The sequence below is a fragment of the Montipora foliosa genome, chromosome 14 (genome assembly GCF_036669935.1).
Source record: "Montipora foliosa isolate CH-2021 chromosome 14, ASM3666993v2, whole genome shotgun sequence".
Classification (NCBI taxonomy): domain Eukaryota; kingdom Metazoa; phylum Cnidaria; class Anthozoa; order Scleractinia; family Acroporidae; genus Montipora; species Montipora foliosa.
The window spans coordinates 13,270,348-13,296,696 of record NC_090882.1 but is presented as its reverse complement, the minus strand read 5'-3'; the positions used below and the strand labels follow the sequence as shown (position 1 = coordinate 13,296,696).

The window sequence follows — 26,349 nt, the reverse complement described above, 5'->3', positions numbered from 1 at the left end:
TTGATGTCGATATCAAGTCCCTTGAACATCTCAAGATGTGTTCCTATGAATGGGAAGAGTTGTCGCAATATCAACATTTTCATGTCACGTTCTCACATAAACTGGAAGTGCCTTTCCCTTCATACCTCTAATGTAATCACTATTACACTAGTAGATACTGGTCAGTCTAGTTAAAACTACAGAGCGACGGAATGATAACGTGTTTCAAGGTTCTAGAATTTATCGCTTCGGACTTTGTCTCGGTTCAAATAAAAAGCTTACGCTCCGCACTTGAAGAAGGCGTGAACACTCTGACTTCCACGTACTATTTCTTTCACCATTTTAACTTCTTAATGTTTTAAAATCATGGTTATCCAGTTCAATGCCAGAATTACCAGTCAGCAAATCTAGAATCACACCACACCCCTCTGAGCCAGACAATAACATGAAGGAAAGAATACTGCCGTGCAACGCGTGCAACGGAAAATTTTAGTCAGCTTGCCCCGTGACCGAACTTGTTATTCATTGTAAACATATTAGAATTGCAAATAAGCTCTTTGGAAATACAGGAATCAATGATAATAATCTGCTAGACAAAAGGGGGGAAATAAACACCAAAATAGATTATTCACGTGCACGCAGATGCAATGGAGGTTAAAAAACGCCCTTTTTGCAGCAAATTCACACGATGAAAGTTCACTCAATTTAAACCTTAAAGAACCCAACAAGGCTGAAAAGAAGCCTTAAATTCTTTGACCTTATAAATTATTTGGCTTCTCCTGATAGTATTGTCTCCAATGGGAACAGAGATATCCTAGGTGAAACAAACATGACTGATGAATTTTAATTTCTCTACACAAAGTGGAAAGAAGTTCTCGTGATCAAAGCGGATGGCGTGACAACACGCCACCTTGACGCCCCCACCAACGCCCATTTGTTATTGTTTCCGAAACCAATCAAAAGGCAGGATAATGTCATCCGAGAACATGCACGATATAAGAGGAAAACAACAAGGATTTTGCCAAATTTTAAGATTGATTCTGGCGTATTTTTAAGGAAACTGCACAATAAAGATACTTGAGAATTCAAAAGTGTTAAGAGTCGTTTGAAACTTGTCATTAGATTAACTGCTGATTTTGCAATGAATACGAAATTGGCAGAGGTGATTACAGTTCACATGTTCAACACGTGTACACCAACAAAGCAAGCACTCTCAAGCCATAGGAGTGGAAAACAACATGTCACGTTTCTCAGACTTATTTAAATATTCTAACCCACGGAAGTGAACTTCAGCAGTGAGTGAATGAGGAAAGAAAAGGTCTGCCGGAGCACAGTTCGAGGCCATTTAATCTCAGGCTAGCGAAGAAGTAAGGCAAGCTATCTGTTGCGAAGACGACCTCCAATTTCACACCTGTGCTATCGACTTACAGTCGTATCAGAAATTGACAAGAAATGGCGAGGCGTTTCAAGTCGGTAGAGCATTCCTTCCTCGCTGTCATGGAACAGTTTTTGCAAACGGTTGAGCTGATGGACAGCACTGTTTTAATACCCATGAAACTAATCGACTTGCCTGCGAAGGAATTAATGCCGCCAGCGAAAGGAAATACTACTAGCAATGCCTTTCTGCAAAACAACATGAACATGCGAGCATTCTATTTCATGGTAAAGGCGATGCGAATAAAATTATCACTCGGTTATGCCGCCAACGAAGAGAGTTTTGTTCCCCTCGAAAGGGAGATTCAGGATTCTTGTCACCGACTAAACCAGCTCGCATTGGTTGCAAGATACATCAAAACTTCGACTCTTAGTCTTGGTCCTTCGCACCATCTTCCGTCCTTTCAAGAGTTTCAAAACAGAGTCAAGTTTGACTCAGAAAGGTGTCTTCTTGGTGCGCTAAAAAAATTCGCCGATGAAGTCGATTCGTTGGAGAAATCGGTCCTGTTTCCTTGTCTTCTGAAAGATCACCATGTCAGCGAACAAATGCCTGCGTTCAACGAAGACGTCCAAACTCTTTTCGATGTTTTCAACTTGTTGAAGCAATTAAAAGCGGAACTGTTGTCGGGTTCGCAAGATTTTGAGCTGCCAGATTCCAAATTGCAGCAGAAACTGTCAGAGCTGTCTCAGACATTTGCCGAGTATACAGTGATGGCCAGGAATCTAACTGCTCGCTACGAGGAAGAGGTGAGGTGCTTCTGATTCCACAATCTTGTCTACGCTTTGGATTTTGGCGCGATGACTCTATTATAACAGAAGAACTTGCGTTCCGTCTTGTACACTACATTTCAGGCTTATTTATATTTCGTCTTTGTATTTTGAGAATTCTGATTTTCGAAAAGAACATTGAAAATCATACCATATGGTATCTGTAAAATATTTTGTGTAATAGCTGTAAATAGTCAATGGAACTGGGCTTGTGATCCAATTTTGTGACAATTTTTTTGTAGTTAAGCGAGAGAGAATGTTAACACAAATTCAATTTTTTTTTACATGAGGACTTTAAACTCGGCCTGTATAAGATTACAAAGATTTGCTCCATTTTGGAGGCGGAAAGAAATCGTTCGTAATGAAAATAAAAAATATTGTTAAAAATAAAGATTTTTGTAAAGTAATCCATGCATGCATTCGTCTTAATTTGTTTTTCTTGGGGTGATTTGCATTTCTCCGTCTTGATATAATCTTCTATTGTAGTCATTGCCGATTGTTTTGTGTTTTGTAACACCTAACCGCATTTTGTCATGAAAAACAAATCGGGACAAGTAGATGAAGGGTTCGGGCCGTTTTTCTCAAATGGGCTCATTTGGGTGGGTCGTCTCATTATGCTACTTTAAATTTGGAAGATTACGTAATGGACTAATGTTGTGGCTCATCGAGTTTTCTCGAATTGAGCCTGTGTTGGCTTTGTGAAATTTATGCTAGATCTTCATTGTTTGTAAGGACGCCCTCCTTTTAGGATCGCGGGCAACATGAATTTAGACGCGATTGGTAAACCGCGGGAAAAAACACCGGTTCAACACGCGAAGCGCAAATCGATGCTCGTTTCCTGGCGATTTCAATTTGTTGAACTACTACAAAATAATAAAACAAGCGGCCCATAAATATTCCGAGATAAATAAGCTTTTCAGAAAACCGTGCAATTTATCTTAGTTATCTTAAACATTCCTTTGATTTTATGAAGCTAGATAAATAGTGCCTTTTGAATAATTTTAGTTACTTCTTTACCGAGTAGCTACTTCGACGAAAAACTTTAAGAAGATCCTAGTTCTTACAAATATAAACTTAAAAAAATAATTTATTGTTCCGTTTTCTCCTCGAGTGGGTTATAGGTTATTAATGTAAATTAAAGAATCAAAATAAACGTCTCCTGCGGCGATAGACTCGAGAACATTTGTACCCGTAAACCAAATTACATTATTTTTATTAACAATTAATTAATCATCAATTTCTGAAATACTGATAATCATCTCAGTCTATACTATCTTGTCTTATTTTATTTTATTTTATTTTATTTTTCAGAAATAGTTTTTAAAAAATTTTCTGCACCGAGAGGTTTTTCTCCGGGTACACCGGTTTTCCCCCCTCATCGAAAACCAACATTTGACTTGATTTACTTTGATTGTTAATTTCAGTTTAGAGTGACCCCAATTAGTGCTAGAACGACGAGGCATTTAAATATTAATAAAGTTCCTTTCCTTTTTTGTACTTTACGCGTAGATTGGGGTTAAAGATAAAGTTAGCAGGCATTGAAAAGCGATGATTGATTTGGGAAAATCGATACGGGAGGAAAAAAAGCACATGGGTGATTTTTCTGTCGTTTTCGTACCTTGTGCAAAATCACCCGACACAAGCACGCGAGGTCGTCTTGTCTGAACTTTTAGCACGTGAATTTGAAAAAAAATTTCACGTGAAAATAAAGCCAAAATGAATATGTGCATTCTTGTCCCCAAAGGTTTTTTTTTAATGATTCAGCATCGACGACAAGAATGACAGGTCTTAGCTTTCTTCTGCGCAGGCTCAGAATTCGGAACAATTTCTTTATCGATTGTCACTGTGACGACGACGGAAGACGGCACATAATTCGTAACAAGCCATAAGCTACAATAGGTCAACTCGAGAATTATAGAGGATTCGGTGCATTGTCACTCATATTTTTACAAGAGGTTTAAGGAAATGAAAACTCATCCCTTTAAAATGGGTCTGTCGAGGTACTTTGAGGCGAATTCGGGACGCGCAACACTCTTTTCTTAGTTCAGATTTTTTGTTTGTAACCCACCAAGTCTTGGTTACTAACCAGTAGCTTATGTAAGTGTAAGTAACGGAAGGCAGTGTAAACCGGAAGTGACATAAACATAAGGAAATGGACCGTTTTCCATGTTTTCATATCTTTGTCGCTTACCCTGGGTTCCAGGGAGATTTTTACCCAAGATGCGACAAAACGCTTAGCCACTGCGAAGCAAAGAAATCGCGTAGCGTTCTGTCGGACCTTTGATAATAAAATTGCTCTGGCACCCAGGGTATTTGTCGCAAAGTAAAAATTGTTTAATTAAACGTATTCCAGAAGTTTATGCACAATGAATCTGCGGTTTTTGGTAGCCATAGCACTATGTTCTCTCCAATCCTTGTCTGCCAAGTCAAATTATCGCGATTATCACCGAAAATAGAAACAAACCATTTACATGCGTTCCAGAAAAGGCCCAATTCTACAAGAGTTGACGACTGTGCAATCGCGGAACAAACTAGAAATCTCTTGCATCATTTTTATTCCAAGCGTGAGACTGGCTCATTGACCTTGGCGACATTACTCGTTTTTGACCGGCTGTTCAGTAAACGTGTTGTGATTACGTAACATTAAGGACGACGACGATGGCTACGAGAACGTTGTCTAAAATTATGATTTCACGTTATTGTGATAATTCATTTTGCGATTACTACAAGTCACTCGGCATGGAAAGCGAAATTTGGTGAGAATGGTGTGGATATTCAGAGAGAAAATTGAAAATTTATCGTCAAGTGCTAACGTCTCTACATAACATCAAATTTGTTTAAACTCACTCGTTGTCAGGGAAGAGGATGGCATAGAAATGTACACAAATTTAAAGCGCAATTGCAGGGTGTTTTTACTCGTTACGCATTAAAAGTTGGCCATCTTTTCCATCCTGAACAATTCGGAATAATCGCGAACTGGAAGTAAAATTTTCAGATGATTATTTTGTCGCCGTCGTCAGCTCCTTAATTGGTAGTTTTCACGTTACGTCATCGCCGCTATGTTGGTGGACGAAAACAAAAGAACTCTCGTTAGCGTCTTTTAGCTTCTTTTGTTCGTCCACCAGCACTTGTAACGTTACACCAATGTACAAGAGATTGACTGGAAACCACCAATAGGTCCCAGTGGTTCAAATGGGTGACTTGATTTTCATGGTTGCAAGTTTAGTTTCATCAGTGAATCTTGATTTTACTTTGAAGTTCAAAACTCAGGGCCTTTTGGCCGGGTTGGCTCGGTTACTAAGATCTCGACATGAGAGGGCGTGCTGGTTTGGTTGCCGAGATCTCGGTAATCGGACTGAAAATTTTCTCCATATGCACTTGTTGGCCCTTCTACAATGTATTTTCGTGGTAAAAAGACTGTGCATCACTAAGAGTGAATTAGATAAGAGTGTTTGTGGACTTGCCCCTACGCGTAAGGTCACAAATGGACTTACTTTTAGATATACTCTAACAAGGGCCGCCACTTTGACCAATCAGGAAATGCCATGTTCTGCCATGTTTTTTCAGGGTCCAGAGTTTTCAAGCAAACAACAGTGGACAATGCTCCTGTAGGTGTACGTTGGATCAAATTAGCTTGCTCTGATCGGCTTAATTACAAACTGAGAAACTAAATATTTAAATAAAGATTTAGTAATGTACTATATTTCGGCTGGCCAAACCAGCCTTCTTCAGGTACAATAAGAGTTTACATTGGATTGCTTCTATCTACATGTATGTATAGTAAATGGATGATGACGTCATACTCGATAAATGTGTTAAAAAGTATGGCAGTTACAGCTAATTTGAATTCAAATACTAAAAGAGAAACGGAAAAAATAACAGAAGATACTGGAAATAATAAACAGTGGCATCTAATATGTTTCTTCGCGGATATTTAGACCTTTGGGATCAAATTAAAAAGGCTTTCCTGGCCTTACGGATTGGGTCTATTGGAAAATAGTTTTACGATAGGAATTAATTGCATGTCGTTAGAAATGTTGTGGGGAGAAGAGAGAAAATGTTCTTTGCGTGCTACGTGCGCCATTAATTCCAACATAACCTACGAAACTAAAAACCTTATCTACATGATTCAATGTGATGTAATGTACAGTGCATAGGAGAAACTAAACGACGTTTTTAAAAAGGACCACTTTAATGAACACCGCTGCACTTTAGATAACTTTAACACCAAATCAAAACCCACTACATTCGCAGGACATTTTTCCTCTTCTCCCCACAACATTGTCTAACGACATGCAATTAATTCCTATCGTAAAACTATTTTCCAATAGACTCAATCCGTAAGGCCAGGAAAGCCTTTTTCCAATAGATACACAATCCTTAAGGCCTGCCAAAACCTTTTTAATTTCAAAAGGCAGGACAATTGATCCCCACGGTCTAAATATCCGCGAAGAAACATATTAGATTTCACTGTTTGTTATTTCAGTCCAGTATCTCCTGTTATTTTTTCCGTTAATCTTTTAGTATTTGAATTCAAATTAGTTGTAACTGCCATATTTTATCACATTTTTCCAGTATTACGTCACCATCTATTTTCTATATACTGATATATAGGAACATAGAAGCAACCCAACGTAAAGTCTCTAGTTTGGCCAGCCGAAATATAGTACATTACTAAACCAAATCTGCGTTGTATCGGCTCTTGCTCAAAATATTTTTTTTCAGGGACATGACAAAAATATATAGACTCATTTCTGACTGTGCACCGGAGTTCACCCATGCCATTCCCTCTTGACATTACCAAGTTTTTGCTTTTCTTTTCTTCGATGATGAAGCTTGGCATAGCTTCTTTTGATAAAGTTAACGCGAAGTTATCATAATTTTGAGGTTGCTTGAACAAAGAAAATCGGAGAAATTCTCATTGGGCTTTTTCGTTTATATCTGAACAGAAACCCTGTAACCGAGCCAGCCCCTTCAACCGGGATAGTGTGAATAGAAGAAGTGACGTGGTGCCGAGAAAAAAAGGTAATCAGTCTCCAGTCCCTGCCGAGTTAAAACCAGGCGCGGCTGCATGAAATCGGAAGAGAATTTTGTGAGTCACAGATACTGAAAACTCTTGACAGGCAAAACTTGCTTTTCTTACTTTTTAATCCTCTGGGAACATTTTGAAGAGTTTTAATAACAGAGATAATCAAAATGGCAGCCGTAGAAGGCTCGAGGATTCGAAGCATAGTCCAGGTAAATGTCGTAACAACGTTAAGAAAAGAGACATCTCTCTTTCGTAATACGCTAAAACCTTATATATTAGCATTAACGATCATATTTTTGTTGTTATTTTGAAAAAGCCCGTCCGTCATTCAAATTCACCGATCGCTGGCCCTGCACGGTCGAGATCGCGTTCAAGATCGCGTTCAAGATCGCCGGAAGATCGTCGGTAAGTTCATATAATTTTGCTAAAGACGAAATACATGAATCAAGCCTGAGTACTCGTTATCACATTGCAAGAAAAGCTCTGGTAGTTTAGCAATCTTAAATCGTGTCTAATGGAGCAACCATAGAAAACTGGTGGGTTTCAGCAGAAACCCACATTTACCTAGACAGAGATATTTACATGCAGGAATGTAAATATGTTTGGCGGCTTGCATTGGTCACTTATGAAGTATCCTCCATTGATGAGTAAAATCGTCTAGCGTTGGACAGGGTGAAATCTATAAGGCTTAAGTATCACTCTCAGGACTGAAAGGTTATTAGGGGACATAGATGTTGTTAACCCATTCATCCCTGAAGAGATCCTCATTGACGAGTAAAATCGTCTGGCATTAGACAGAGTAAAATCTATAAGTATCACTCTTAGGAGGGAGAGGGTTTTAAAGGGGACATGGTTTTTCAGTGGATCTAGATGTTGTTAACCCATTTATCCCGGAAGAGGTCCCCATTGACGAGTAAAATCGTCTGGCATTAGACAGAGTAAAATCCGTAAGTATCATTCTTAGAGGGAGAGGGTTAAAGGGGACATAGTTTTTAAGTTGACCCAGATGTTGTTAGCCCACTCATGCCTCAGAAGCAACCCTCCTGACCAATCACCAGTAAAATCGTCTGTCATTACATAGACAGAGTAGAATCTATAAGTATCGCTTTCAGAATGTAAGCTGTTATTTTTGGCTCACAGTTGAGGGTGAGGAACTTTGGTCTCTTTCTGCAGAAAACGCAGTAGAGCTGACAAGGAGAATAGAAGAGGTGATTATAATGAGGATCACAGAAGACACCACAGGAGAACACGACGGAGTGATAGTGATGATGACAGTACTACTTATCATAGGAGAGAACATCGCATTGAACATGATCGAGACAGGAGGCATAGACCTCACGATGATCACTATGAGAGAAAAACGGTTCAAAGGAAAAGAGAAAGAGATAAATCAGACAGAAGGCGGCGTGACACTCCATCTGATGATGAAAGAGAACACAGGGGAAGAAAGCAAAGCCCAGTAGAGGAACAAGGCACTGAAATAGTCGCAAAAGGAGCAGGAGAGAAAGGTGGCAACACAGATGAGAGTTCAGCTCCTGTAAAAAAGAAGGTGGATCCAAACAACCCTCTCCTTACAAAAACAGGTATGTTAGTGTGAAGTTTGGCTGGGCTAACACCCACATGCACATTTGTTAAATAAGTGAGGAGAAAGTGCTGCCTTAGTTTGTAACCATCTCTTTAAATGTTTGTGCAGGCTGTAGTCTTTTTGGATAATTATTTTAGTTAAATGCTCATTTAACTACAGGAAGTTAATCACCACGAGTGTTGCAGTCATCTTTTTAGTGTTCAGTGTTTTAATGGTCATCACTTATACTGTAGCAGTCATCGTTTCTCTTGGGTGGCCTTCAGTCAAGCTGTCAGCGCTCAGACTCATATGTGCAGGCTCTTATGGATTGTCGTGGTTTTTGTAAGCCAGGTTTTCATGAGTTTTTCTCAAGCATTTCGAGCGGTTTTCATCGTTAGTTTTTGAGCTTTTCCCCACCCCACCCTACTTAGTCCATCAGTGTTATGGGTGCCTGGAATGGGGCTCATGGCTGGGTTGTGGGGATTTGCCAGCCGTGGGAGTTGTTTTTTATCTAGGTGCTGGCTGGCCGCAAGGGAAGCCCCTGGATACTCCAGGCACCCACCTCCCATTTTAGTGAGCCAGCTGGTTAAAAGGCGATAAACTGTTAGGCCTGTTGGTCATACACCTTTAACTCTTTTGAGACAGTAAAGAAAAGCAACAACCATTCCTTTATTTTGCCAAAATGAACACAGGATACTTCAAGATTAAACTAAAACTGAAACAGGCAAAAGAACTACATGTACCCACAGTACATCTGTAGCGCTTTTGATGCGGGCTTGAATGGTGAGAAAACTTTTTCCGAAACCCTCAAACCCAGTCTTTACTCACGGAACAAGTACAAAGAAAGGAGAATAAATCGCTCCATATGATCTTTTTGGGATTTGCATTGATAGCATGAGAACATGTAGATGATAAAAATTAAATTTTAGGTGAGAAGCATTTCATGTGGAATTTCTCCGTGGGTGTCCATTATTTTGCAACATACATGTATGATTCGTTATCTACAACACAATTATAATAAATTAGTCAATGCTGATTGGTTTCTTTTTAGTATGGGTCAACGACCGTTGAACGGAAGTAGTTTCTTGTTTTAGCAGACGTTTGTAGGGGAGGAACATGTGACGAAGCCCTAAGAATGTCTGCGTGGAAGGCTAACCACATCTAAAGGCTGGGACACACTAGGCGATAAGTCACTGCAACACTTCGCAGGGACAAGTCGCCGCAACAATTCACCTCGTGTGACACGGTTAATTTTGTGAAAATCTTTGTTGCTGTGATCAGTTGCACGAATTCAAACCAGTTTAAATTTGTGTGACTGATCACAGCGAGAAAATTAGTGAACACTGCGTTGTCGCACCGTGTGTACGCTTCTGGAAACAAGTCACTGCGACAAGATATAAATGAACTAATGAGAGAGCGTCATTATACATGTAGTCCGCCATATTGAATTAGAAAACTAGTTGACATTCCCCCTCGTACAAGTTCATTATGTGTGCACCGAACTGGCACCGTGTCACGGCGACTTGTTTTGCAAGTAGTAAAACACAGGGGGGACTTGTCGCCTTGTGTGTCTCGACCTTAAAATTCAGTTAAATTTCCAATCAGGTCTGGTAATAATCACTTATTTATGATAGTTATAAACATTAAGCCCTTGTAGGTAGGATGGAAAACTGCTTAGCATGCTCTGTTTTGTTGACATTTTCCTCCTTTAGTTTTATTTTCCATTTTGTTCTTGTACCTAGTAGTTCTATCATTTCAAAGGCATCACCTCTTTAATAGCGAAATCAGTTACACAAACTTTCGACATCCCACGTAAAAGGTTTTATTTGGTCTTGTTATTTGCCAGCTCAGCCTCTGTCTTCTGTTTTTATTCAAAAGGAATACTGTTTGCACTTCTTTAATTTTTGTCCAGGCGGTGCATATATTCCACCTGCGCGACTGAAAATGATGCAGGAAAGTATTGAAGACAAGAGCAGGTAATCAGATTTTTATTGATGGAGGGGACCCCTTAACCCATGGACACCTCAAATGCCCTATGACGCCCCCAGTTGATCTGGTGTTAGAAAGAGTAAAATCTGTTACAAAGTCTCAGTCTGGGGATCAATGGGGTAGTGGAGGGGACATAAGTTTTGACTACTCAAACCCATTGACACCTCTAATGCCCTAGCTAGGACACCCCCTGTTGACGAGTAGAATCATCTGACTTGTGTTAGAGTAAAATCTGTTATAATACGTCTCACTCCCAGGGATCAATGGGTTAACGTAGAATGTCCTGCATCTAATGCTAAGAGGTTCATCTGAATTCAATTTAACTTGCATCAGTTACTGTTATAATAATGACATGGTTGCACGCACTTCTTTGTGGTAGACATTAAAAACACTTTGTACGGCTATAATGAGGGAAGCATAAATTATGTTACTGCTGAGGACTGTATTCTGGCATACGGTCCTGTCATACTGTCATAGGTGGAATAAGATGCATGTTGATTTTCCTTGTGGGAGAAAAACCAGTGATGTGAGAGAAAAACCCTTAAAGCAGCAATGACAATCAACAATAACCAGTATATAAATTGTGTCGGCATTGATACAGAATTTGTAGGAGGCTGCATCTCCCTGCTGCGTGCGAGCCTTTTAACACAGGGTATTCTTATTCTCATCTTGGTATGACCCCATGCATCAGCACTAAACTGGAGCAGCCACAACCAATGTGTATTGCAGCTTGTACAACGTAGCTGTATTGCTGGTCAATAAATAATCAACAAGGCTCCAAACACAGCTGTACAGAAGCATGTTTATCCCACCATATGCATTCTGTTGTCAAGTGCAAGTTCAGGTTCAAGTTTGAGCAGTCATTTTGTTAGCATATGTGCAATAATTATTGACCAAATGCAGAAATGGTCACCAACAAATTGTTTTTTTCTCTTTGTGTTACTTAGCCCAACTAGCTTTGTTAGCACGTGTAAAATTGAAAGAATTTTGGCTGTAAAACGAGGCTAGTCAGACTGATTAAATTTTCGCAAAGACAAAAGAATAATAATTATTTATTGGCGGCCATTTTTGCACTTAGGTCTACAGCTGTATGGTGTGTCAAAAAAGGGTTTGAGATCTGTCGTTAAAAGAGGAAATCAGAATTACAATCATGTATCTTTTGTGTTTCATTAGAGGTCTATTTGGTAAACCATTTTTTGGATGAAAATGATTGTGAAAAGTTTAGAATGCTTTGGTAGAGATACCAAGACATTTTGCAGATAAGCCCTTCATTGAGTTCCCCTGAATTCATTTTCCCACTATTCTTGTCTCATCACGTTCACGTCCTGTTGAACTTTACAAAAAAATAATAAATGCATTCCCATGCTATGTTGAACAGTTATTTTTTTGTTTAGCTGCTGTATAAAAATACACTTATTGCACTGCAAAAAAATCAATGGTGTCTTTGGTGTAATGAAGATTTGGAATAGTTTTCTTGAAGCCCAGGTTATGGTAGTGTGCAGTACAGGTGTAATTTAGCAGATGAGTCAGTTAATTTACGTCTTTGCAACATGTTTGTGCGGCATCTTGAATTGTTGAAGGAACGAAATGTTGAGGAGAGAAAAATTTTGCAACCAAATGGCTGGGGAATACATAGGGAATTGGGATGGGAGAGGGGGAGGGAAGAGAAAATTAAGCACCCTTTGTCCCAATCCACGCCCATGTTAAATCCAATATGGCGGTTGCTTAAAGGGGCTAGGTCACGCTGTTTTAGGTAATTTTGTTTAATTTTGTTAGTTATGAGCTCTAAACGTCAAATTGGCAGAGCAAGAGTCTTTCTTTTGCAAAATCACGGCCACATAACAATGAAGAGTGATTTTCCAGCTGTTTAAATGACATTTTGATATAAACTGATATAAATTTGAAAAAGGTGGGCCAACGTTTTTCAAATTTACCCAAATGCAATCCATTGCAATCCTCCCCAGTTTTGTCCATCCTTGTCCCTTCTTAGCTTTCCTGTGTTTTGTTTGAGTTCTTCTATAGTTTTGAGCCATTACTTTGTTATTTCAGTTAATTCTATGACCATTTGATCAATGCTGAGATTGCCTAAAATAGGGTGACCTAGCCCCTTTAATGAGATGTAAGTCATGCTTACTAATGACATGCCTGCAGGCTAAACCAAGGTCATCTTAAGTTTTTTGCTTTGCAGGTGGCAGATGTCCGTATTGGACACTTTCTTATTAAGTTAATGTTATGTGATGGTAAATGATGGGGGTGGAGTGGCAAATACGGTAGATGTTGCTTAAGAATTGAGGCATCATTTATTTTTAATTTCAGTGAAGCTTATCAGCGGCTTAGTTGGGAAGCTCTGAAGAAAAGCATTAATGGTCTTGTCAATAAGGTTTGCTAAATATCATCCACACTATTGGAACTATTTTATCATAATTCATTACTGATGCAATTATTGCATTTTTCATTTCTTGGATTCTTTGAAAGATCTAGGGATTCTGAATGTGTTGAGAGAAATGCAGACCTCTGCAGTCGTTAGGACCACCCTAATCCTCCAGAAGGTACCAAGTCTATAACCCCAGCTCCGAGGCTGAGACGCCTGCAGAGTTTGGATACTACATGTATCTCCTCACGGGTTGTTCTGTTCACAGGAAGTCGAGGGATTATAATAATTATGGCTTCTACATTAACTGCATCAGACTAATTATAGAGAGAAGCGAACATGTACACATGAACAGAATACAGTATTTCTGTTGGGTGCCAGCTCTGCACCAAGGCACGGGATTGCAGAAAACCACCTTGCATCTCATTTGCACCTCGATCAAAGTTAGAGTACTGTCATTGTATCATTCCTTGTTCCTTTAAATTTAACTGAATTGATTTTCTGCAGTTCAGTCCACCTCTGTGAATTGTAGCTTAACATCAGAAAATTCTACATGTACAGTTATCTTACACATTCCATTTTTTGTTTATCAATTTTTTTTTTGTTTAACCCCAGGTTAACACATCAAACATCGGTAATATTGTTAGGGAGCTTTTTCAAGAAAATATTGTGCGAGGAAGGTATGGATTAATATTATTATAATAATAATTGTAAGAGTAGTGTAATTCTGCTTTAAGATGGTGTCTTGAACAGTAAATTATCCTCTTTTTGACATATGAGGCTACATAGCCTCATTGAAAACTTTCAAAAGGTACATATGACCCCAACACCTTTCAATCGAGTCCTACTGTTTTAGAGGTATTGAAGCCCACTGGTTAGGACGCTTGCCTTGAGATCTGGAGCTCCAGGGTTCAAGACCTGTTCTGACCAATAGTGGAATTAATTTTGTTCCTGGTAGTCCTTGGTTCAACGTCTCGGCTGCACTTATAGCTAACTGGTAAAACTTGCCTCTGGCCAACTGGTATTCTGAACATTTGTTGTTGTTGTTGTTGTTGTTGTTGTGTTCTGTTGTTTCATTGATTGTGTTTCAGTGGCCCTGAAAAGTCCCTATATAATTGTAATAAGTATGCATTGTATTGTATCATTTAATTTCAGAGCTCAATAACAGAGAAATCAGTTTGAACTCAATTTATTTAGAGTTTAAAATTTATGTGACATAATGGGCTAAATCTTGCTCAAGCGCTATGATTCCAGATAATTATAGGTGCAAATTAGATAAGGACTGGTTATGGGTAGAGTGTTAAGATTTCGGCAGGTTTCTGGTTCAAAGGACACTCACCGGTAACATTTCTGAGACACTGAATACTTATTAAATAATACTTCTTATATTTATTGAAGTGGAGCTTAATTTCCAGGTTTATTTAAACAATATTCATTTTTCACCCTTGAAATGTTTCACAGAGGTGTGCTTTGCCAGTCTATTATCCGAGCTCAGGCTGCCTCACCGACATTTACTCACGTGTATGCGGCACTTGTGGCTATTCTGAATACAAAGGTTTGTTTAGATTTCACTACCGGTACTTTATTGTCTTGAGCTATTATTGGGTACACATTTTAAACGTTTTAGTCCAGACTTGTCTAATTATAGTTTTCTCTTTCGCAGCTTTTAATTGTTTCCAAATCAGTCACTGTTTAAATGCCAATTGTATTGAATTTCAGGTCATGTATATTATTATAAGTTATTTCGGAAATCATGCCCTTTTTTCATGTTAAAATGCTTATTTTTCATTTATTTGCTATGAGATTTTAACCTGTGAAATTTTCACCAAGAAAAGTTTATTTAACATTTTTGCAGTTCCCAAAAAATGGTGAACTACTTCTTCGTCGATTAATCCTGCAATTTCGACGAGCATACAGGAGGAATGATAAGGTATGTAAATGTAATAACAGTTGAGTATTATTTTTTTGAAAACTCAATATTGATTTACATGTACCTCTCATGTCATATTTCTAAATTAGTAAATTCTCAACCTTGGATAGCATTTTTCTACAACGGTAAGATTTAATGTTTTCATTGGTTTCCTATATCAGGCAGCATCCTTGTATGGAAAATGTATGTGTGAAACAATTTTTTTCTCAGGGAAGTGCCTCTGATGGAACAAGATTGGTTATACACTGTATATGTAACCAGAGCTCTTGGCACTTTACAGTCACTGCTTGTTTTGTACCACTTCTTATAACATAAAGGTTCATGATAATTAATAGTAATTTTTTTCTACTTGTATGAAAAATCTGACTAAGAGTCTGCCTCATCAAAGCAAATCTGGAGAGAAAAAGGCACATTTACTTGTCCATGGTTTTGAGTTTATCCCTTTATCCTTAAAAAAAAAACAGTTTTGAAAAAGATTACTGGTTTGTTTGAAAGAAGTGACAATAATATTGTTTTGGGTCTAACTCGTGGTATTATTGTGTTGTTGTCATTCTGTAGGCGACTTGTTTATCCTCTACAAGATTTATTGCACATTTAGTTAACCAACAAGTGGTAAGTATACAGCACAGAATTAATTTTGTTAATAATTATACACAGAAGATTAGTGTATTACCAGTAATTAAGATTGCTTCAATTAAACCAAAAAGGATTTCTCATTAATATAAAAGATAATTGACCTTAAAGAAGCAATTTAATTTAAACACTTATAAAATGACACAAAAACCACAAAGAAAGGCAGTTTGTGTCTCGTGAAAGTTACCTTGAACTGATGTACTGGACAGTATTGCAAACAGAGGTATGGTTCGTATTTCAAATAAAACTCAAATTCAGACGATTTAACAACCTCTGTCTGGTAATTTTGGGACTTGAAATCAGTTGCAAGGTTTAAATAATGTTTAGTCACAGTGATATCTTAGTACCTGTTTTCTAGTGTTTGGAATGTGATGATGGTGAAAGCTGCTTACTGAATTGCATTTATTAAGTTACCTTTCAAAACGTCACCCATATTTTTGATGGTTTGTATTTCCAGGCTCATGAGATTTTAGCGTTGGAAGTATTAACATTGCTGCTTCACAAACCCACTGATGATAGCGTGGAGGTTGCTGTGAGTAGAAAGATTCTCTCGTTGTACTCATTACTACATAAAACTTGTAGCCTTTGGATCGAGTTGCATACAGAAAGGAAAGATAACTACAGTACCTGAACATACATGTAATAAGAAAAATGTGTCTTTAGCATGCAAAAATTAATGTTAAAATAATTAATTATTATTACATGGCAGTACTCACAGTTGGAACAACTTCCCTGTCCTACATGTACATGTGTATTTTAACATGAATATTGGATGCAGAAAAATCTGAACTACACTGTAGTAGTAAATACAATTTCAGTTTTTAGGGCATAACGTTTATTTTGGTGTGTAGGTTGTCTCTGGGTCCGACGAATTTGGTATTTTAGTTTGCTCAACCTAAAAATCAATTTTCAAGAAAGTTTGTGTTGTATTTGATTTTCAAATGTTTTATCAATGTGGGGATTGTGCATCTCTTGGTAAATTTAAGAAAGCTGTGTCCCAGATTTTGAAGGTAAATAATTTGAAGCCACTCAGGACCATTCGAAAGGAATTTGCCTTTTTAAAAAATTTCTTGCTTTTAAGTGAAATGAGAAACAGGTCATCATTGGCTTGTACACTGTACATTTGTACTGTAGGTGTTCATTGATTTAAGTTGAAATTGTGAGAAGGGACCTTTTTTTCCTCATTCTGGTTACAGATTGGGTTTTTGAAGGAAGTTGGAATGAAGCTGACAGAAGTGTCTTCACGTGGTGTTCATGGTGTGTACAAGTCATGTATTTCCATTCTCTACATTTTCTATTCAGAAAAATTTATTTATTTAAAATTGCTTTAACTTAAACCTGTGATGATGACATTTTCCATGCTGTCTGATTTGGGATTGACAGAAGTTATCTTATCTAAAGGGAAGGAGGAATGAGTTTGTTATGACACAAACAAGTTTCATTGCTTTCCTTATGTGTCATTATAATGCTACATGTACTGTAACTTGTTTGTATATGCATACAAAAAGTGATGATGATTGTATTAAAGGAAAGTCAACTCCAGCTTCACCTATTACACTATATTCAAAGATCTGGTCACTGCAAACAACTTTAAATGGTCAATTTTTCATGGCACGGTATGACAGTAAATTATTATTTACACTGTATTACCGGTCATTGTGGTGAATTTCATACCTGGTGAATAATAATAAGAATTATTTTTTGTAAGGAAATGGAAAAAGAGTACTTTAGCAAAAAAATGACATTCACTTTAAATTATCATCCCGTTTGATTTTATACAGCTGTGTTTGAGAGACTGCGGAACATTCTTCACAGTGCAGAAATTGATAAGCGAGTACAGTACATGATTGAAGTGATGTTTGCTATCAGAAAAGATGGATTTAAGGTAGTTGCTTAATTTGCTTGTTTTCCTTCGTATGAAATTCCATAGTTCAGCCATTGGCTGTTGCCTGGAGAAAAAGACATAATGTTAAAATTTTGTGTGAGCATTGTTGTGATAGACTATCATTGATGACTGACACCTTTAGAACTTAATTACAGAATTGTTTGGAAATTCGCGTAGTCAGAGTCCTAGGCAGGATTAGCCTGAATTTCGGCTGCCTCCTTCAGTCGCTAAGGCACTTGGGGTGACTTAGCGAGCAACTCTTCTGCAACATTTGATTCCTGAACTGTCCCCCATTGACAAGTAAAGTCGTCTGGCATTAGAGCGCCTAACTTATCACAAGGACTTTTCTAACCATTGTATCACACTGCATTTCTTTTGGTAATAGGATCATCCTGCTGTGATTCAAGAGTTGGATCTTGTGGAGGAAGAAGATCAAATAACGCATTTACTGCGACTAGAAGAACAAGCCAAGGCTGAGGAAATTTTAAGTAAGTTCAAAGAGAATTGCCATTAATTTTTGTTGTTGCTATTATTATTATTGTTAGGGTCACTGCTTAAGGATGGTGCCTACTATATAATTGTTGGCCTGTGTATTGAAAAGCCTCTTTATCGTACAGTTTTTTGAAAATTCTTATGGACAGAGAAACAACACTTGGGCATTCTAAAATTATTCCAATAATGTTCATTTATGTTTTTGTGAACAGACATCTTCAAGTTTGATCCTGATTTCTTAGCGAATGAAGATAAATACAAAGAAATTAGGCAAGGTCAGTTGCATGATTCTGGTAGTATCATTTAGTCAATAGTGAACTGAAATATGTATTATGATAACCTAATTCTAGCAAGTACCTGGTACATGGTAAGCAGATTTTGTTGTTTTCCCAATGTTGTGTTTAAACATGCATAATTTAACTTGTAGTTTATAAACTACCAGTCATTTCACTATAAATTAAGCTACATGTGCATGTAAAGTTACTGAGCAAGTTAAAGGCAATCAAACCCAGGATAATTTGGTGAGAGGTGAGTGCTCTCACCACTTTGCCAGCCCAGCTATAGCTACTACCCTAGTTTTTCCTTTCATTTAATCAGACCAAGAACTCACTTGACAGGCTTGGAAATACAGATATGGCATAAAACATAAGGAAATGTGACCTGAGATTTCGGTGGATATTGTCTGATATTATGCTCAAATGCATGTCTCCAGGATCATATGCACACTGATCTCAATAAGCATCATGAAGTTTCCATTGGCTCTTTAAGTGCCTGTGTTGTCGGTCAAATCCGTTTTCAGGTTGTATCCGTTTTTACCTAGGTTAAATTGGTGAGGTGCTGTTTGTAGCTGCTGTGCTAGCAAACATCACTCAGCAGTGTCTTGAAATATCAGCAATAAATGTCATAGTGTCCTCCAAAGTCCACTTTTGAAGTAAACATAGTATTTGCCCTTACCCTGAAAATAATAACTCCAATTTAACACTAACCTTATTAGCCTAACATGATGCTTCTTGATGGATATCAAAATTGAGCGTAAACAGTACCACTGAAAGATAAGCGAACCATCTAAATTGTTGAGAACGAAGATTCAACTTGTTTGGAAAAAAACACCAATGCATATTTGCGGACCAGTTTCTTTTCAATGCATGTAGCCTTTGTTCTTCATTTTGACGCCTTTAAAAATTGTGTTGTTGGTACATGACTTTATGTAAAAGGGCAACAAAGCTGAACTCTGCATAGCAAGATAACAAGACTGTTTTACATGTATTTTATCAAATTACTTTTCAAATGCATCATTGGACCTTTTGTGATGCAATAAAATGCTTTGGAAGGCTGTTGCCTTTGGGTTCAATGCAAACACAAACATGTTGAAACTCAAACGCAAACTAGTTGAAGACTAGCTTGAAATGCATTCCGTGGTTCACTTAATATTTATCTCTGAGTGGTACTTCATCTGATTACTCATAATCCAGGTTGTATAAAGTGAACTTAGTCGCTGAACAACTGAAATGTTTTTGCAAATAATGGAAGCTAATGCAGCTCATTGGACTTTGCTGATAATGGTGTTGTGTTTTAACCTTAGCTGTGCTAATGGTCAGAGTCTGAAAAGAGTTGAGGAAAAATTGCAACCTTTGTAGCACATGAAAACTCAGTTGGACGAATTCACCTGTATTGGCCCTGTCTCACGACACTGTGCGACTCTTTTGCAGATTTCAGGAGTCGATTTGCCATCCAAAAATTCATGTCTTCATTCAATCATTTAGTGGGTCTAATATCCACCATCTCCATCATTACAGTTGCGTTTAACAAATTAGGAAAGCCCTCCTCTAAATCTTGTGGGTTTTTCACAGATATTCTTGGTGAAAGTGATTCAAATGACACCTCAGAGAATGACGATGGTGATGATGACGACGATGAGGATGAAGATGGTGAAGAAGATGACAAAGGTACATCTACTTGTTTGTTGTTCAGTAATACTAAAAAAAGACACACCAGTTTGCGCAGAGTTGCCTCAAATATCATCAAATTTCACCAAATTAGACTTAACTCGCAATCTTTACTATTTCAGAAAACTGCACTTACACGGTGATAGAGTAATATTATTTAATTTTATCATCAACTTTCATCCTGAGATATTTTGTTTCTCATGTTCTAATCGACTCGCCAAATCTTGGTTATCACCTCACCTAAAAGTTTCTTACATGTTGCTGGAGGAAACATTTTCCATCATCCAAACCTGAATTTATTTATTTAAATATAGTAAAATGTATAATGCAAAGATTTTCATTTGATAACAAGACAGTATCAACATCAGTAACTGTACAGTGTAATTTCTAAGAGTATTGAATTTGTACTTACATGTACACTTTAGAATCTTGTTTGGCCCAAAAAGATTGCTAACATGCACCCATCCTCAGCTTGCTTAACCTTTACAAGGGCTTTTGTGTTCTTTGCAGATGACCAGAAAGTAGAAATCATCGATCACACTGAAACAAACCTAGTAGCTTTACGAAGAACTATTTACCTCACCATTCAGTCCAGGTAATTTTTCTTTTCGTGTTTTCAAGTGACGGTCAGTCCATCTATTTGTTTGTTTGGCCACGTCAACTGGTGAAATGCAAGTGCTCCCACCACTGTGTTGAATTATTTCTTTGTTCATTTTTAAATTCATAAATCCAACTATTCATTTGTATGCTGAGTCAGTGTATCATCGCTCACGTTGTTCCTGGATTTTGTCTGCCAGTCTTTCCTTCCATTGTTTTATTTGTTGATTCATTCAACTGTTCATTCTGTTTTTGCATGTTCATTGTGTCGTTTGAACGATAATTATTAGTCTTATATTTGTTCAGTCATTTTCAATTCATTTGTCCATCCATTTGTTCTCTTGTGCATCTGTTCATTTGTTCATTCATTTATTCTTTCATTTGTGCAGCCTGGACTTTGAAGAGTGTGCTCACAAGCTACTGAAAATGCAGATCAAAGAAGAGCAGCTGGTAAAGTAATATAATTGTAACAACTTGCATTTTGAAGAATTTCGAACTTTCTCAAATTTCACTTTTGGCCTTACAGTAGTGCTTTTGTTAAATGTGGATATCTCAACAATGTTCATGGTTTTTTTTCCAGCCGGAGTTTTGCACAATGGTCATTGACTGCTGCTCTCAACAGAGGTCATATGAAAAATTCTTTGGGTTGCTTGCCCAGGTTAGTGATCAGCGCATTGCTTTGCTTCAGGATAACCCTTCAGTTACAGACGCTCAGCAATGCCATAAGGTTGTGTTTGATTCTTTTCAGAGATTTTGTCAGCTTAACAAGATGTATATGGAAGAATATATCAAGGCATTTAATGAGCAAGTGAGTCAAGTTGAGAAAAGTTTCTAAAATTATTGTTGAATGTGGCTGTAGCTCTTGAATGGTTCAGTGTTTATAAAACTGTTGTCCTTTGCTTAGAGGACCAGAAAGTCTCATCATTTCTGATGTTATTAATTACAGATACAGCACAAATGCATCACTAAGATGCATAAGTTATACCACTTTCAATAGTAGATTGTGTTGTGTTGGAGTCTGTTTAACAAATCGATTCCATGTTGCTGTGTGTCTGTGCAGAAACAGATCACAGATGACAAACATTAGTGTCACTGATGTTCTTACCACATTCTGATAATGTCTTCTGTGATCTATTACTGAACAGATGCATCTGCAGCTACAGTACTGTACACTGTATGTCTGTCCTCTAAGAAGCTTAATAATGCATGCATTATTGACCTTATTATATAAAGAAAGTTAATACATCTACATGCACATGTACATTTCTGCATCTGCAGGAAATCAGTATGAATTATAAGAATAACACATTTTGTTACTTCGCTGGAGCATTGGTTAAGTAGAAAGTTAGGTAACGTAGACAATTCAGTGCCATTGTATTGACACTAAACTTAATCATTAAGAAGTTGAAATTTTTTGGTAAGATGTTTTATGCTTTGATGTTTTCCTGTTTGTAGTATGATACGATCCATCGCCTGGAAACAAACAAACTGCGGAATGTGGCCAAGTTTTTTGCTCATCTTCTCTTCACAGATGCTATTCCTTGGACTGTAAGGAACCAGTTATTTACTGCATGTTAACTTCCATAGTGTTGAAACTTGAAGGGTTGACATTGTAATGATTGTTGCACCCATGTTACATGTACTTTATATTGGGAGGGTAGGTAGTTTACAGTGTAGCAGTTTTCGTGACGGTTGGGAGTTATGTAGAAGTTTTGCTTGGGGATTTAACCCATTGAGTAAAATCGTCTGGCGTTAGGCAGAGTAAAATTAAAATCTCACTCCTAGGAGTCATTGGGTTGAAGGTTTATGTCAGGAATGGTAGCTGATACATAGCTCCGGTGGTTTCATGGCATTGGTAAAGTCTTACTGGGAAATATTTCCTCAGTTTACTGTCCATGCAAGAGGAGAACATGAGAAATTAAGGGAGGAGAGGACTGGGGAGAAGGGGATCTCCACATTGTCATTACCATCCCCCTCCACCCAAAAAGTCCTCATGATTCCAAACAGTCGTTTTTGTTTCATCTTCAACACGAAGAAAAACTACTAGTTACTGGTCAGGAGCAGCAAATTTGTGAGGGAATGAAAAGCGAAGGACAACCATACCTATTACAAAAGTAATCATCGTCATTTTGTCAGCAGTTTGGGGGAGCTGTAGACAGAGAGTGAAAAATATATCTTAAAGGCTGCAACAGGCACCTTCATTGGCCTTCGTTTAAGAATTGGAGCCAAAGTACATGTACATTGGGACTGAGTTTGTAACTTGTTTTATGTGCATGTGTAGGTACTGGCTTGTATCAAATTAAATGAAGATGACACAACCTCTTCAAGGTATGTAAGCTAAGGACTTTTAATGATGTTTACATGTAGAGCCTGAATATTAGGCTTGTTTGGGTTCGTTAAAATTTTATCCTCATTTTGTAGTTTCCAGCCAAGTCAGACAGCATGCCTCTAGTAGATATGACCTGATGTCTTTCTGTAACTTATTTAGTCTGCTCAATTGACCGAATGCAAAAATGGCCGCCAGCAAATTATTGTTCTGTCTTTGTGTTAATTAGCCTAACTAGCCTCGTTTTACAGCCCAAATTCTTTCAATTGAGGCTACTTAGGCTAATTAACACAAAGACAAAAGAACAATTTGTTGGCGGCCATTTTTGCATTCGGTCAATAGGCATCTGTTTGCATTTTTCAGGAGAGCACAAATTTTTAGCACTTAAGTCTACCACTAATATTTGTAATGTGCAAATTCTATAAGAATTGATGCACTTACTAATTAATTGTCAAACGTTATGATAAAAATGCTCAACGAAAATGGTGACATTTTAACCCAGTTTAAGAATACTGAAATTATTGGCAATGACCTATTGTCCAACAGTCTAGGGGCAGCACAGGTTAAAGGGGCTAGGTCATCCTATTTTCGGTAATTTTGTTTAATTTTGTTAATTATGAGCTCTAAATGTCAAATTGGCACAGCAAGAGTCTTTCATTTGCAAAATCACGGCCACATAACAACTGAGAATGATTTTCAGCTGTGTAAATGACATTTTGATGTACACTGATATAAATTTGAAAAAAGGTGGGCCGACGTTTTTCAAATTTACCCAAATTCAATCCATTTCAATCCTCTCCAGTTTTGTCCATCCACGTCCCTTCTTGGCTTCCCTGTGTTTTGTTAGAGTTCTTCTATAGTTTTGAACAGTTATTTTGATATTTTAGTTAATTCTATGACCATTCGATCAGTGCTGAAATTGCCTAAAATTGCGTGACCTAGCCCCTTTAAAGAATGGCCACTGAGGGTGACTTAAGAATTAAAACGCGGGTAAATTAGCAAAAGTTTATCACAGGGGATCTTGAGGTAATATTTTGGCTGGGGCCTAAGAGGAATAAAAATAAATAAAAGGGAGCTAAAAACTGAGAATCTTTAAAGAAAATGAAAGTTTTTTGAACTCATTTCGGTAACTTATTGGTAACCATGCAATGTAATTCTAAAATCAACCGTGTTGTGGCAAAATTTTTGTTCTTTAAAACTCAGTTTAGCGCTAGCCTTCAGTACCCGATTATAGTATATTTATCAAGTGATCTGGTAATCTTTATAGAGTATGTGCACGGCGGCCATGTTGGAGGACCAAAACAATTAAAGATATTTGCATAGAAATAACATTTATTCCCCAAAGGAATATCATTCTTTTGTTTCGGTCCTCCAATATGGCCGCCGTGCGCGTACTCTATAGAGGACTGTTGCCTTAGTGGGAGAGAACCCTGGGAACGAGGTTGTAAATATTAAGCACAAGTAACTCTTTTCAAAGACAAACAAACTTGGGCGAGAGCAATTTGTAGTCTTCGAAAAAAATTACTAGGGCTTATTTGTTCCAAATCATGTGATTGGTTATTAATGATATACATGCATACATCTGCATAAATTTCTCCTTTCCGCACTCTCCATAAGGTTAATCAACAATCGTGTATATTATCAGTCTTCTAATAAATGCATTGATCAGAGTCATGGCTGACTATTGTTTTAAGTGTTATCCCATCGTCAGCCATGGCCACATGCCAAAAATACTGGAACATGAATTTTTTAAACTGCAGGTTGCCCCTGGAATTCATAAATCTTTCTTCCTTTACAGCCGTGTATTTATTAAAATTCTCTTCCAAGAACTCGCAGAATACATGGGACTTCCTAAACTCAATGAACGCCTAAAAGATCCGTAAGCAACATTTTCTTTTCTCTTTGAAATTATGGAATTTCGTGGATGTTGTCCTTGCTCATTTATTCCATTTTCCAATCTCTTCACAGATTTCTCTCAGAGTATTTTGAAGGCATTTTTCCTCGTGACAATCCACGCAACACACGTTTCTCCATCAATTTCTTCACTTCAATTGGTTTAGGAGGAGTCACGTGAGTATGACCTCATCTTTTGTTAAAGCACAAAGACGCGCTATAAAAGGTGTGTTAGCGGCATATGCTGATGATCTGTCAATCAACCATGGACGCATACCAAGATTTGGGATAAGTTGTGCAATAAAAAACCGCTAACAAGATTATGTCCATGATATGTTTTAAAATTCCCAATCTCTTTTTTCACCCTGGAAATATATTTTACGAGTTCTGTTTCTGTGCTCCTGTTTGTTGTTCACCATCTTGGGATTATCAGTCGTTGCTGAATAAATTCGAACAAAAATGGGCGTGAAAGCGACCTCTTTTTTTAAGTGCATTCTGAGGTTGCATTGCACCGTAACATTAAGGCTGATGATGATGATGATGATGATGACGATGATTATGATGATGATGATGATAGTAATAGATGCACAACAGACTTGGAGCTGGCTTAGATCATCTGACTTGAAGGTTCAAACGGAAGCCCTTAATCTTTGCACTACAGGAACAGGCTTAAAAGATCTAATTACGTGAAACATCACTTTGATATGGTCTATTGGACTGTTGCAGAAAACTACGCTATTGGGAACTCTCAGAAAGGAGGGTGCTTGACTTTTAAGTACTGGGAGAGTGTCCCCAGAGGGCACTTGGTTATTTGTTATGACTTGCCCCCTTGGGATGAATGTCAGCACGAGAACAGCCCGAGCTCAGAGCTAAATGGAGAATAATGATAACAGTGATGACATTTCTAAAGTCAAGCTTATATATAAACTACCACAAGTGTTCCACTCTTGAAATCAAATAACATCAAAGTGGATGAAATCAAATCAAATCAAATCAAATCACTTCCTTGGTTTTTTTTTGTTTTTCTGCCTTTTGTTTTCAGCGATGAACTAAGAGAACATTTGAAGAACGCCCCGAAGGTGATTATGGCACAGCAGAGAGCTGGGGCAAGTGATAGTGACTCCGATTCGTCAGATGACAGTAGCAGCGAAGGTTGGTGGCAATTATTTTAGCTTACTTTTAGTTATAAATAATAAAGGAAAGGAAAGGAACTTTATTTAAGTGTCTAGTCGTTCTAGCGCTGGAGCGCTAATTGGGGACATTGTAAACTGAAATGAACAATGAAAGTAAATCAAGTCAAATGTCGGTTTTTGAGGAGAGGGGAAACCGGAGTACTGTAGCACTGCAGTTCCATTTTTCTGTGAATTACATTCGTTGTTCTCTTTTCCCTCCACTAGTTGTGTCCATTCCCTCCTTTCCACTGTTAACGCAGCATGACAGGGGCCTGGACAACTTAAGCTCAGAGGTGGTTTGTGGAGGATGTCAAGAATGGGAGAGGTTCTCTGTCCATGCA

The 26,349-nt window shown here is 37.8% G+C and overlaps 2 protein-coding genes across 2 annotated transcripts in view; both read left to right on the top strand.

Moving 5' to 3' along the window:
• Nucleotides 1–1,249: 1,249 nt before the first annotated feature.
• Nucleotides 1,250–2,588, top strand: LOC137985187 (uncharacterized). The gene has a single exon (XM_068832710.1). The coding sequence runs from the start codon at nt 1,432–1,434 to the stop codon at nt 2,173–2,175; it is 744 nt and encodes a 247-aa protein (XP_068688811.1). The 5' UTR covers nt 1,250–1,431; the 3' UTR covers nt 2,176–2,588.
• A 4,662-nt stretch (nt 2,589–7,250) lies between these two features.
• The window catches only part of LOC137985193 (pre-mRNA-splicing factor CWC22 homolog), a 21,094-nt gene continuing 1,995 nt past the window's right edge, over nt 7,251–26,349 (top strand). Inside the window, exons 1-24 of the mRNA XM_068832716.1 lie at nt 7,251–7,419; nt 7,527–7,615; nt 8,384–8,793; nt 10,687–10,750; nt 13,080–13,143; nt 13,750–13,814; nt 14,596–14,689; nt 14,990–15,064; nt 15,623–15,676; nt 16,155–16,229; nt 16,894–16,954; nt 17,479–17,582; nt 17,968–18,070; nt 18,287–18,349; nt 19,925–20,020; nt 20,531–20,615; nt 21,007–21,067; nt 21,198–21,275; nt 21,366–21,425; nt 22,073–22,165; nt 22,899–22,945; nt 24,742–24,822; nt 24,912–25,013; nt 25,879–25,988. Coding sequence (XP_068688817.1) covers nt 7,378–7,419; nt 7,527–7,615; nt 8,384–8,793; nt 10,687–10,750; nt 13,080–13,143; nt 13,750–13,814; nt 14,596–14,689; nt 14,990–15,064; nt 15,623–15,676; nt 16,155–16,229; nt 16,894–16,954; nt 17,479–17,582; nt 17,968–18,070; nt 18,287–18,349; nt 19,925–20,020; nt 20,531–20,615; nt 21,007–21,067; nt 21,198–21,275; nt 21,366–21,425; nt 22,073–22,165; nt 22,899–22,945; nt 24,742–24,822; nt 24,912–25,013; nt 25,879–25,988 — 2,176 coding nt within the window. The 5' untranslated portion in view covers nt 7,251–7,377. The remainder of the gene's footprint in view (nt 7,420–7,526; nt 7,616–8,383; nt 8,794–10,686; nt 10,751–13,079; nt 13,144–13,749; nt 13,815–14,595; nt 14,690–14,989; nt 15,065–15,622; nt 15,677–16,154; nt 16,230–16,893; nt 16,955–17,478; nt 17,583–17,967; nt 18,071–18,286; nt 18,350–19,924; nt 20,021–20,530; nt 20,616–21,006; nt 21,068–21,197; nt 21,276–21,365; nt 21,426–22,072; nt 22,166–22,898; nt 22,946–24,741; nt 24,823–24,911; nt 25,014–25,878; nt 25,989–26,349) is intronic.

Coding starts and splice junctions, on each gene's coding strand:
- LOC137985187 (XM_068832710.1), top strand. CDS start 1,432: ATGGCGAGGCGTTTCAAGTCGGTAGAGCATTCCTTCCTCGCTGTCATG.